The sequence below is a fragment of the Lepisma saccharinum genome, chromosome 1 (assembly GCF_977018435.1).
Source record: "Lepisma saccharinum chromosome 1, izLepSacc3.1, whole genome shotgun sequence".
In the NCBI taxonomy this organism is placed as follows: domain Eukaryota; kingdom Metazoa; phylum Arthropoda; class Insecta; order Zygentoma; family Lepismatidae; genus Lepisma; species Lepisma saccharinum.
In genome coordinates, this window is record NC_139229.1 from 111,506,070 (window position 1) to 111,520,390 (window position 14,321).

The 14,321-nt window shown below is 38.7% G+C and overlaps 1 protein-coding gene across 1 annotated transcript in view; it reads right to left on the reverse strand.

Annotated features, from left to right (window-relative positions):
• LOC145999301 (hsc70-interacting protein-like) overlaps positions 1-14,321 on the reverse strand; it is a 106,669-nt gene that overhangs the window by 10,355 nt on the left and 81,993 nt on the right. Inside the window, exons 6-7 of the mRNA XM_083136242.1 lie at positions 14,047-14,304; positions 5,278-5,508 (exon numbers count right to left, since the gene is read on the reverse strand). Of these exons, the coding sequence (XP_082992368.1) occupies positions 5,284-5,508; positions 14,047-14,304 (483 nt within the window). The 3' untranslated portion in view covers positions 5,278-5,283. The remainder of the gene's footprint in view (positions 1-5,277; positions 5,509-14,046; positions 14,305-14,321) is intronic.

Below are 14,321 nucleotides of genomic sequence, written 5' to 3' on the forward strand. Positions count from 1 at the left end.
CCACCACTCTTCTCCTCACGGTGTTGTCAATAGGTTTGCCCCTGGCCATGGTGACGATGCACTGCGGTTAATAGGTGCACAGCACGCGCTTATATACGGCGGACTCCCTTATCGTGTCCGTGACGTCATGCTTCTGTCGAATGCGCCACTATCTGGAATTTTCCGTATGGGTTTGGTGCCTGGTCGAAGTTCAATGTCACGCGTATAGTTCCCCGTTTTCGTTCTTTACGTGACCTTGGGTGCAACATGCTGGGATCCCGATTCTTGCCTGCTCACACGCCTCCTCTTACACACATGTGTCACTTCTGTGGGTCACCCATTCCACCGCCTATGCCTCTGTGCATTTAATCACGTATTCCTTTCTGGTCGAACTTCATTGTCACCAAGGTTGTAGATTTTGGCACATGAAACAACCCAGGTTTCGGTCTGGTTCTCATTTGAGGTACACAACATTCTAATGCAGATACTAACCCCAAAGAGTCTATTTTGTTATTTGCGATTTTATATAGCATGCTTATCACATTTAGATTAAACATTTCTTCAATTTTTTCAATGTTAAACTGCGATACAAGCTCAGAGTACAGAGTGAATTTAGGATACACTTTGTCTTTTTGTACTTTAGATGCGTCAAGAACTTTGACTGAATCATCTCTATTTCCCTCGTATGTTTCTTGTTCAAAGGCTGCCATATTACTGACGCATATTCTACGAGTGAGGGTACTAGGGAGACATACAAAGTTATTAATATTGATGTACTTTTCAGATCTTCCCCACATCTTTTTATGAAACCTAATTTCTTATACGCATGGTTAACGATATGATGCATATGCTCTTTAAAACATAGATTTGCATCATATGTGAGACCAAGATCCATAAATTTACTGACCCTAGTTATTTGTTTTCCTCCCATCTGATACTGAAAGTTTCTTATTGTTTGAGCGTTTGTTATAGACATTACCTGACATTTTTCAAGATTAAAAGAAAGTCTTGTTATTTTCACTCCATTGTAGTAATCTATTTATGTCTCCCTGCAAGTCAAGGCTGTCTTCGTCAGAGCAAATTGTTCTAAACATTTTTACATCGTCAGCAAATATTGGGCAACGCGACTTCGTAATAATTTTCGGGAAGTCCTTAATAAAGAGTAAGAGAAGGAGTGGGCCCAAATTGGACCCCTGCGGCACCCCCAGAAGGCATTGGGTATTCCTGAGATACGTATCCTCTATAATTGACAAATTGCTTTCGGTCCATTAGGTAAGATTTTAGCAGCATAATTACGTTTTTAGAAATATTAAAATACATTAGCTTCTGAAGTAATATGTCATGATTCACCGAATCGAACGTCTTGGCCAAGTCAGCATAGAATACATCTACCTGTCTCCTTTTGTCTAATTAATAAGCTACAAAATGTGTAACTCGGCAAGGTTTGTGACTGTCGACCTCCGCGATATAAAACCATGTTGCATGGGAGATATAGCCGGTCGTACGTTGGCCATTATCCTCTCGTACAGTATTTGTTCAAACACTTTGCAAAAAGCTCGTAGAATTGACACTGGCCTAAAGAAATTAATGTTCTTTACATGTCTTTTTTGGGGATGGGATTAACTTTAGTGATTTTCCATTTTGATGGGAAGTTGTGATATTCCAAAATTTTATTGAATATTATACTCAATGGTTTTATTAGCGTTTCAGCGCACCCCTTGACCACATAGGGAGGACTGTTGTCCATCCCCGCTGCAGTTTTGGGTTTTAACTTTCTAATTGCTTCCTCGATCTCATTCAGTTCGATACGCGATATATCGAGTTGGTAAAGCACTCCAGTTTCGCACTTATCCGATTCAACTATAGAGTACTGTGAAGCATCTTTGTACACTGATAGGAAATAGGTAGCAAATGCATTTACAATATTGTGCCCATTGTGTAAGATTTCATTGTTGTATTCAAAAGTATTACTACCCGAATCCCTCTTTTTATTTCTAATATAATTCCATACATTATTTAAATCTATGCTTATGTTTTCCTCCGTCTCATGTATGTACACTTTGAACGCAGCTGTTACCCCTTTCTTTATCTCTTTCCTAAGATTCCTGTATTTTCCTTCATGATACTCTGCGTTGCAATTACCTTTTTTCTACTTTTTGTAATGATATAATTTTCACTTTATTTTCCTAATAATGCCACCATTGAACAACACAGGATATTTTGGTATCTTCATCCGTTTCAGTGGTACACAGTCATTCAAAATATTATAAAAAATATCATATTGTCTTCATATTGCATACCTTACACTTAATATCTTCTGCCAAGTAGACTCCTTGGCTTGATGAGCCTCAGCACACTTAAAATGAAATCCAGAGCACTCACAGAATTGTGCTACTTCATCCTCCACTCGTTAGCATCTTGGAAGCAATTCAAGTGAGTCACCTTTGTTTTCTTGCTATAACTCCTCAAAAACCTCTTCTGCATTCTCAATCATCCTTCCTCCTATTATCAATGTGGAGTATTCCACTTCGATACTTCCTTGCTTTTGTCTTTGAGCCACCATGTTGTGACATCGAAAATTTCTGTGCCATGGAAGATACAGTTTCAACTGTTACAGTAAGAAAGGGAACTCAACACACCTAATCTGATCCTTCTCAGGAAGTGGAAATAACAAGAGATTATATTTAAACTTTAACTTTGTTTCGTAACTCATGACTGGAAATGACACAAAAGAACATTTGTATAGCATTCACTTCAATCATAATCATCAACACAATTGGCTGGCATAGTCCTTGACCCTTTTTTATATATTCTGTTTCCCACATCGGAGAGAAAACCACATCCATAAATCTTGGGGTAACAAGAAAGACTGGTTCAGAGTTGCCAAGCATCTTACCACTCCAACCCTCTAAAACAGGACCGAGAGAGGATGGCAAAAGTGGACATTCTTCCCTTGTTCCCTCAACTAGAAAAGAATGGGTACAAAAAGGAAGACAGACTTGACGTGAACAGAAGGATGAAAGAAGATAAAGAAACAGGAGAGGGGGAAGAGAAAGAAAAAGAGAGGTGATTTGGTATAAGGAGTATGGGGAAAGCCACAGAGACGATAAGTAAAGTACTTAGAAAGGCACTTAAAAATGTACAGAAAGGGAGGCCGCAGTATTTTAAGGATAGTGAACAAGAGGAAGGAAGAAAGCAGAGAGGAGGAAGAGGAAGGGATGATATATGAGGTTCAGTGAAAGGAATGTGAGACTGTGTACATAGGGGAAACAAAAAAGAGACAAAGACAGGTTGAAGCAACATAAGGATGGCGTTAAGATTAAAGAGGGAGAAAAATGCTATCTTCAAACACACAAAAGAAATGGGACACAACATAGAATGGGAGAAGGCTAGGAGAATAGGGAGGGAGAAGAAAGGAATAGTGAGGAAGTGGAAAGAAGCCAAGGAAATAGAGAAAAAGGAGAAGAAATAATGAACTGAATGGGGGGCTGAAAATTAACAAAGAATGTAAAGGAGTTCTAGAGAGAGTGGAAAGGATGAGAGAAAGGAAGGAGGAAAGAAAAAGGAAGAAAGAAAAGAGGAAGGAAGCAGTCCAGGAGATAAGGAATCTGTCTAAAGTGGGAATCATAGAACTTAAGACATGTAAACAAAAACCATGTGTACCTTAACAGTGTTGCCAACTTATGAAAATAAAATACTCCACATAGCCACAAGCCAGAAGGTGCAAAGGCATTCCATTTGTCAAACGACGCAGAATAAGCAGTGTTTCGTTGATTACCTGTTGGGAGTTAAATGTACGTACGTAAAAATAAAAAATAAAAATGTACATCTTGCCTGGTGGCAGACTTTCGGACTCGCCACCGAAGTTCCCTGGTTCGAATCCCGGCATGTGTGTTATTTGTGAGTGTCCCTTCATCAATTTCATCTGACGATCACTCATCCTCATCGTCGGGATTAGCCAAAAATGGAATAAAAGCGATGCTAAATAACAAAAAATCAAATACAAAATACAACAACTAATGACAAATGTGTGTGTCACAACATGGTCGATCTACATCTCAATGCCACACGTTCCAGTATTCTCCTAGTGTACCTCAACGTCTCTAAAGTTACATCATCCAAAAACACACTTGTATGTCCTTGTCACCCCATTCGAAAATGCTGGTTTATGCAGCAAAAACACCAAGGGAAACTAAAAGCATTGTCGCTGGCAAAAGAAGTGGGGAAAGAAGACTGCAAGATACACAAATATTTTGAGGCAGTCACATTTTCTTGTACCCTACATACAAAATAAAATGCACATTTGGGGGTGAATTCTTAAATATTGTCACTTTTTCTCTTCCTTGTTGAGAGGTGTTCCTTTTAATTCAACTTCCCCAACCCTGACGACTGCCCTCACCCTCATGGTCACGACTCCCCCTCCTTCACCCACAAAAGTATTCCGGAGTGTGAACACCTCTGGATTATAGATTGGCTTCTCTGTGCATGCCTTCCCAGCATCATCCTCACTGACAATGTGAAATCACACTATCATATGCAGACATTGGACATACCATTTCCGATTTTGTACTTGACTTAGTGAGAAGTATTGAGGTTTGCAACAGCCTAATAAGGGATTTCTTCTGCAGCATGTAGTCCATTCTATAAAAGTATGCTAATGCAAGAAAAACATGTAAATTAAATTGGGATATACATTTAATTTATTCTTTTATTAAAGGTTTCTCTTTATAATAATAATAATACGTGATGAATGTATAAATTACAACTGATCACGTGAGCAGCAAGAAAATAGCGCCAGTTTTGATAATGGCAACTTCCACGCATGCAGGAAGATCTCCGTGTTCTGAGGTGTTTTGTTGTCCTGTCATGTCTTTGTTTGTCTACCATGTTTTGTCATGAAATGATCCTAAATTAATTGCAAAATGCGAAGTAAATTCTTCAACATAAAATTTGGAATTTACTTACGTTCACAACACTTTCTGGTCTAAATATATTGTAAGTTATGCAAAATCATGACAAAAATTCATTAATTGTGATGTAAAAATTTGAGGAGCAAAAATGAACTCCTTAACACAGGAATAAACTTCACACCCGGCCAACTACATAAATGTGCTTTTACAAAGGAAATATTTATTTTGTGTAATAAGTATAGCTTTAAAGTCAAATTTTGGATTTTAACACCAAAATGCTGTTTTATATACTGCTATTGATCCCAGAATATGACCAGCTTTTGTATGGAAAAGTTGATAATTTATTTACCATAAATATGTCCCCAACAATACTACACTGCATAATTACCTTCCTTCAGTCCAATCCAACATCATCACTGCCACCGGCTGCAGCCCCTCCACTGCCAGGATTGAATCCTCCTGGGAAGCCGCCACCCATGAAAGATCCTGGCATAGAGCCCCCTCCAAATTTGCCAACCAGCTTATTAATGATAGCAGAAATCTTTGGGTTATTCTGATAGTCTATAATCTTGGCAGGGTTAGAAGAAATATCCTGGAATGCAGCAGCAACTTCAGGATCCTGAAAAATAACAGAGTGATGTAGAACAACATTCTGAATATGTAGACATTTCAGTGAAAAAAAAAACAGGCTTGACCAGGACTCAAACCTAGGTCTCTGGCATCCTGTGCCATCATAATAATTTGTTACATCTCCAATGTGATACTTTCAGTGCCCTATATTAATTTCACTATCTGTGGTGGTGTTGTTATCAGGAAAGTAAGGATGAGAATCAATAGATACTAAAAACTCAAAATAGGTAGGCAAAGAAGCACCAAAAATACCAAATAGGCACTAAAATTGGTGAATATCAACAGATTTTTCATCCTTTACCAGAATTAGGCACTCAAAAATCAGTTATCTTCGAAGTAGGCACTAAGACATAACAGCTACTATAAAATTCATGTATTTATCTCAGATACGGCCTCAAATGTTTTTTAAATGTTAAACCGTACATTTTCTAGCAAAGGCAGAAGAAAGGCATTTTAGGGAAAATTCTCAGCCTTCTTATGGCTATGACATATTGTTGCATAAAATTAGAAAACAAATCTCTGAGTTTGGCCCACCCACTGTTTTTCAAAGTATGCACCACTCCTCAGGGTCATCATCCAGGGTGAAATTCAGAGTTGAAATCTTGGGTTTAAAGTTTTACCTGTGATTGTGCTGCATTTATGTTACTTGTTGAAAGATAAGTAGAACATGGTTATCCTTTCTTGAAAAACAAGTGACTGATATGTACATGTACAGGCCATGACCTAATATTTATGACAATACATGTAAACAAATTGTCTGCAGCAGTTTTTGGTCAGTGGTGTAGCACAGTTCCCCGTACCACATCAGTGACAAATCCTCAACATTTGACCTGGTTTACTGCAACAAGTCTTTTTTATTGTATATATCTATCATACACCTCCCCTATCTAGATGAATTACACATAATAGAAATAAATAAAAACCAATGCATACATGCAAGTTAAGCAATAACTTCAAATGTTCTGGCAATTTCTATATTTTCATAAAATTTCCCTTTTCACTGAAAATTGGACATGAATTTCTCTTCATGTAGAAACACTGCCAACTATCACTAACAACAACGGGGCCAGAGTTCACAATTCAGACACTATCCCTCCACACACATAAGATCTCACGTGTAGTCTCTTTAGACTATTCATACATATTCAGGGTGGCTACAAACAAGCAGAAATGAAATTCCCTGACTTTTCCAGGTTTTCCAGGACAAAATTTACATTTTTCCCTGACAATTGCAAAATAAAGTAAATTGATGTATTTGCAAATGGAAACAATAAATTCATACAGATCCACGTATGGTTTTCTTAAGTACAAATATTATCTTCTATGAAATTGACTTAATTTCTCTATTCTCTATGATTTGAATTCAAACTGAAAAATAGTGAATTTGGAAAATTATTACAATTCACAAGCTAGGGAAGGATTTCGGAATTTTGTCATACGCAGTAAGTTTAAAATAAAATACTTGATTATTTTTAAAGTTACGACTAAATGAGATAAGAGTGAAGAGTGATTGATTAAAAAATCAATTTGTAATTTATCAGTCTACTTATACATTCTCGGTATTATGTTGATATTTCCACTGAGGTTTGGAACCCTCTGCTTGCAAGAACCATGAGTGCGGACTCATTTTTCAATGCATAAAGCTACTTCTCTCTTCTCTGTAAAGCAAACAACTAAACTCTTGCATATAAGTGTACCAATTGAATCGAACAAAATAAAGAATATGAATATGAATAAAATTCGTTTTTGCAATGTTCTCAACGGAAACCAAAACTGTTATTACATAAAGGGAACAAAATGAAACTAAAACTACCAAATGTTTATAAATGTTCGAAGGTTGCAATTTTTTTACAAACTTTTTCGAACAAAAAATACTTCTTTTTCAACATGGAATCCAAATATGTAAAACGAATGGGGGTGTTCCATTTGAGATTTCACATTGCGGCATTGACTTACCCCCTCAATAGTATCAATTTTTTTTGTGCAATTTTTCTATTGGATGCATTCTGCATGCGATATTCCATACTATCATTATAAATGGACCAGCCGGTATACTGAAGGGTGCATAATGACCATAAGTGGCGACGCACCCAAACAATTAAAATCAATCAATCTCACGTGACAGATACCGATATATTATGGCACGAAAAATTGGCATTATCTTTTATTGACTTGTTAATGTTACGTTTCCCAAAGATTTATCTGCCAAATATACCGAAACTTAATACTCCATTGTGCTTTTAAACTATTATTTTAAATTGTAGGTCACATGGTATACGTATTTTCGTGACAGTTTGATATGTTGGAACAGATTTTTGAGGAAGTAAAAGTAAAGCGCTCCCCTGCACTTTTCCATGAAGGTGTATAGGGGTGTGGAGTTAGGGCCCCACACTTTCTTGATCACGGCTGAAGGTGGGTGTGATATGATCAGCACCACACTCCTGGCTACCTTTATCCCTCAAAAGTTTCCTCAAGGTACCAGCTTCATATGATGCTGGGTGAGTGCCGGAGCAGTTTGAATAGGTGAAAAACATCCCGGTTCTCCCCCGCAGGGGATCGACCCCGAGTCTCTTGCATAGTAGTCAGACGCCCTTACGACTGAGCTCCATTATTACTTGCTCGACAAATGCCGATGGTGCGCACTTAGCTTGGTAATTCAAAACATATCTCGTGCGACAAATACGAAGATGTGGCTCCCGTGTGACGATAGATACGCACTCGATCTCCTGTTAGAACCCTGACACTTTGCTCTGTGATGCAAATGGTTTTGATAAAAGTTGAAAAAATCGTGCAAAATATATGATTTAAAGTGGCTGTTGGAATTATTCCATGTACGTATAACTTGAGTAAAATGTTGGAAAACTTGCATGTTCTATGTACACAAACATGGCCTAGAAAAGACAAGAATGTTGGATTTCATGGAATTTTTCGTTGTTTTAGGACATTTCTTTAAAAAAATCGGTAAAAATGCCAACAATTCGCATTTTATGCCAAATTCGCATTATTTCGATATTTCGAACGGGCTAAAAATGTATCCAGACATCACTGCACATTCCTAAACATAACTTCGCAGCAATTACCATTTTTCACGGTTTTGGCGTTTGCGAAAAATAAATGTCCCTACTAATCGGAAATTACTTTCTGACCACCCCTCGTATAAATTAGTAGATGGAAAGTGAAAATTTAGCAGGGCTGGCAGAGAAGAGTCAATTCTTGAAGAATGTGATTTTCTCTTATGATTGAATGATTCGAGTAAATATGATATTAAATAAATATGATATTAAAAATATTTATTATTAGTATTTTATTTCATAGTATTGGACATTAACTTCACTCAGTGAGAGATTAATGACCATCTCTCACGAGTTTAAACAGACAGGACAGATAGTGGCGTTAATTTAATTACAATACTAATGTTGCAGTAAATTTGAGGTTGGGAGCATGCACTTGCCAGCAGATTTATGTTTCACTTTTTCGTGATAGTAGGTCTATTTGGTTGGATTCTTCTTGATATCTGAGAATAGTGCAATGTCATTGTAAACGTATGTTAACTTGTGCGAAACCAGTAATACGTCAGGATGATGAAAGAAAACCTTCGTAAGCACTGCTACATTAAATAAGGTGAAGTGAGCCAGAAGAGTAATAAAATTCCAGCAGCATATTTGCAGTCTAAAGCTCTTCTTGTTTATGCATGCGATTTTTGTTGGATGTTGCAGTCCATGCAATTTCTGTCGCATGTTGTAGTGAGATACTTTGTCGGGTGGCGATATTCGACAAAAATCGTATGTATCAATGGAACCTATTTGTTTCCATGTTCCTTCAGTTTGCCCAACAAAATGCCTTACGACGACGTCCGACAACTATCGGACGGAGCCACCCGCTCTTATCCCCTCCATCTGTTGACAAGTTTCCTTACTACTCCTATACGGAGAAGAAAAATGATAATTCAAATCATTTTCCAGGTAATATTTAGAGGCTTAACCTTTACTCTCCCGATGATACTATATGGTATCATCAGAGTAAGGTCGTACTGGCCCGATGATACCATATGGTATCATGGTGCTGATTACGAAATGAATGTGCTTTTTGGACCTTCATACTCTTATGTTTGGGTGGAAACTCTGCCACAGGTCTGGAGCAAGCCATCCCTTTCCACAACATATCCATGCCACATTTCCGAACAGAGTTTCACATTTGGGCTCATTATTCAACTTGTATGGCACCCCTGAACATGAAACATGTTTCAATCTCTTTGGAAACGTCCATTCTTTGAAGAGAATACTAAGGTTTGCGCCTTCTCTCCAAGATAGCGGGAGAAGAGGGGGCAAACTCAAGATATTTATGTTGTTTTCTTTTTCGTTGAAAATCGGTGGTCGTGACCCCAAACCCCCTTTGATCAGTTCAGCGTTCTGAATTGTACACGGTTGCATGCTATGATGTTTTAGCTGCAAAACAAAACTGATCAAAGTAGATTGCTCCCATAGTGCCTGAGTTATAACAATTTTCCTCCAAAAATGCAAATTACTTATTTCTCGTAAAAAAAATAATAATCATATTTTGGCTTATTATTCAACTTGTATGGCACCCAAGAACATGAAACATGTTTCATTCTCTAGAGAAATGTCCATTCTTTGAAAAAAAAAATACTAAAGTTTGAGCCTTCTTCCCAAATAGCGGGAGAAGAGAGGGCAAACTCCAGATTTTTATGGTTTTTTCATTGAAATTCGGGGGTCTTGACCCCAAATCCCGCTTCCTCGGTTCGGCGTTCTGAATTGTACACGGTTGCATGCTCTGAAGTTCTAGCTGCAAAACGAAACTTATCCGAAGTAGATTGCTCCCATAGTGCCCACGTTATAACAATTTTCCTCCAAAAATGCAAAAATTACCTATTTTAAGTAAAAATAAAATTTCACATTTTGGCTTATTATACAACTTGTATGGCACCCAAGAACATGAAACATGTTTCATTCTCTTGAGAAATGTCCATTCTTTGAAAAGGATACTAAAGTTCGCGCCTTCTTCCCAAAATAGCGGGAGAAGAGGGGCAAACTCCAAATTTTTATGTTTTTTCCATTGAAATTCGGGGGACGTGCCCCCCCCCGCCCCCCCCACCCAAGCCGCCCTTCCTCTGTCCGGTGTTCTGAATTGTACACGGTTGCATGCACTGATGTTCTAGCTGCAAAACGAAACTTATCCGAAGTAGATTGCTCCCATAGTGCCCGAGTTATAACAATTTTCCTCCAAAGAGTGTTCGAATTTAAAATCCCGCTGAGAAGACCGGGCGAGAAAAATTTCTCTCTCTCTCTCCTCCTGCCATCACTGGTTTCTGGCGCCGTGGTTGAGTTGCGCATAAAAGGAGCCTAAGTTGAGGCCGAAACTTACGAACGAGATTTCCTGTTTCCTGTTCCCGTGCAGAGTTCCATAACGATATCTTGCAATAAATAAATAAATAAAGTAAATAAAGACGAAATTCCCTGACATTTCCCTGACTTTTTTTGACACCTCAAATTCCCTGACTTTTCCCGGTTTTCCAGGTCTGTCACCACCCTGATATTGCACCCAACCCCACTTTACGTCATCATGCAATCCGGGGCGATCCAGTCCCCGGAGATCAAGGTGGAAACCTAACGGTGCCACACGAAGCCTTGGTCGTGACCTTCACGTGGTCGGTCGTGACCTCGACGTGGTCATTTGACAAAGTGGAGCCTGGGCCACTCATAATCTACCTGGCACTTTTTTCGTATATAGAGGTCCTTGTGACTGCAGACGCGGTGGAGCCTAGGTCACCTTGAACAATCCTCCTAGGCAACCATTTATGTGACATTACAGACTACACGCTACCCTGAAGACGGAGGCAGATTCAGCTCCGAAACGTAGGTAAAAAAAATAAAATATATTTTTTTGTAAAAATTAACAGTGGTTAAAAGTCCAAAACTCCATGACTGCCCCTGCCAAGCACCTCACAGAAATAGAAATCAACAAGCAGTTTTCTCCTACCAATGCTGTTTCCAGTGGGTGAAGTGAGCATGCAGGCCACGTGTTTTTAAATAGCCACTTTCCCACCCTTTTTGGACTCTCTCACCCTACCTGCGTACAATCGGGGGGGGGGGGGGGGGGGAGGGGAAACCTGGTAGTCAGAAGAGCACGATGGAGAACGATCAGTGGCATACTTAAACCAGTCTCTAAAGTTCCTTAAATAATTTTCTTCATATTTGGTTTAAGAGCTTGTTTTAATAGCTTGCATAATATACGAGAGATTTCACATGTATTAAAGCTAAATGTATACAAAAATAAATGAGAAAATCTTGTTTACCAGAGGTAAATGCAGTAACATGGAGTATACACCGCTGCTGCACAAACTATTACGGAAAAAATCATATATGAAACCATTGACGAAGCTAGAGAGGTGGACAAATGTACAATAACTAAACACTCCACCTCTACATTGACACAGGCACACTTCCTCTTTGTTATCCACATGTATACATATCAGGGAACTACCTTGTGGAAATTAATCAGAGTTATATGAATACGGATATCTCTATAAGTAACTGGAATTCTAAATTGGACATCTTTCACCTGGCCAAAATTTGGTGTTTGATCTATTGCAATTTCTTCTTTGCTTTAAACAAAATTTTCAACAATTAGGCTATATACGTACAAAGATGTGGAAAAAATATGGTTTTAGTAACTGTTCACAACAAAGAGTGACAGTTCTTGCACCAGGTGTGCATTTATTTCCATATCGTCGAAATAGAGACTGTTACTAAAAGGAAACACGATAATGCAGGAGAGAATGAATTTCTCCCGCATTGTGGAAGCGATTTTTCAAGTTCATTATTAAGCTGGACACGATGTTTGAAAAATATGATACATAAGAAGTTTCAGATTCCAATGCTTTCCACACGGAGGAAAAAATGCAACAACTTTTAATTACGGATAATCAAATGGGAGTTTTTTACTTTTTCCTGCAACAAATCAAATCTTCAATGTGTCCTCATTCCATTCATGTGTTGTTCTAAACCAGGGGTTTCCAACTGGCGTCCCGCGGGCCGCATGCGGCCCCCGCTGCCTTTTTCTGCGGCCCGCGAAGCCAGTTTGCAAAATACATTAATTTTATTTATTTTTATTAAAATACGTTCTTTCTTTACTGAAGGAACGGATGCTCTGTGAAGAAAGACAATATCACAGGTAGAATTGATTTTGCAGTCAATAATGATAATAAGAAGAATCTAAAGTGACCTAACTTTCTCTTCACCCCTTCGCTATGCGGAATAAACTCGCCCGCTTCCCACCTCTTCGCTATGCGGAATGAACTCGCCCTCTTCTGCGAAGGCTTCACTCTGTGTCTTTAGAAACAAACTGCAGAGCGGCGCTATAGAGATCTGTTTTACTACGCACGAAGTACGAGGAGATTTCCAGTGTTCCAACTCGGATTGCACTGTGACTGATTGTTAAAGTTTGTGCAAATATCAAAATGAGCAATATCTCCATAAAACGTAAGATTGAAAATCAAAATAGCATCTCTCCAACTTGAATTGCGTGATTTGCAAGGCGATATGTTCCTTCAAACTAGGCAAGGAAAGGGGCCAGAGTTTTTCAAATACCTTTCAAAATAACGCTTTCCAAACCTTCGTAGTTTTGGGCAAAGAATGACATCGATGTTCGGCAGCACATACACGTGTGAAAGTGTTTTTTCTTCAATGAAGTTCATCAAGAACCACTACAGAAGCAGACTGGCAGATTCTTCACTGCTTCACCTTCTGAGACTTTCAAATACAGAAATTCAAATACAACTTTAATAAAAGAAGCAGATCGGGCTCAATTTTCACATTGAACACTTAGTCTACTATGAAGGATTCTTATTTGTATGGTGCCTCTTTAATTTCTTTCAATTCATCAATAAGTGTTGGGTTTTTGTGAAATATATTGTAATTATGCAATTTTGATTTGTAATTCCATTGTTCTATTGCCTCATTTTAGAAATTTAGGTCATGCGAAAGTACTACATTTTCAGTTCAGTACTTACAATTTTTGTAATTTTTACCCCCCCCCCCCCCAAAAAAAAAATGCAGCCCGCCTATCAAGTGCTGGATATAATTTTGGCCCTCGGACCTTTTGAAGTTGGAAACCACTGTTCTAAACCATCGGAAGTGTGGTATTCCAAAGAAAACAAGTCAAATAATATGCTTGTAAGTGTAATGCTAAGTTTTCTCCTCCTCATACGACCATCCAGCACAAGACCTCTATTTCCTCAGCTCACCACTGGGAAAGATCGGTCGGGGAGGACCAGTTGAGGCTCCTCACATCTAACTGAAGACACATTGTTCCTCCTGCCCTTAATGGATACTGATACTCTTCTTTTTTAAATTTAAGGGGAGGGGCTTCATTGTGGGGCCCCTATACCTGCACTGGGGGAGAAGGGCGGTTGCAAGGACTGCCACTATGCTACTGTTTCATCTAGTCCAATATCCTATCCAAGCAATTCATCCAAACACATCAATGAATTATTTCCCCTTAAGCTCACCTTGAATGCCTCCGTGATTTCAGGATCATTGAAGAGTTTGGAAAAGTCTGGCATACCACCACCAGCACCTGCACCAGCACCACCACCTGATCCAGGAAAGCTGAAGCCCGCATCGCCAGTGCCAGCCTTCTCCTCTGCTTCCTTTGCTGCACGTGCATGCTCCTCTCGAGCTTTCCTTAATCTCTCTTGCTTTTCACGTAATTCTTTCTCCTGACGTTTTCTTTCATATTTTCTTCTGTGGTCAGCAATCTTCTTTGCCTGAAGGAAGAAGAAAA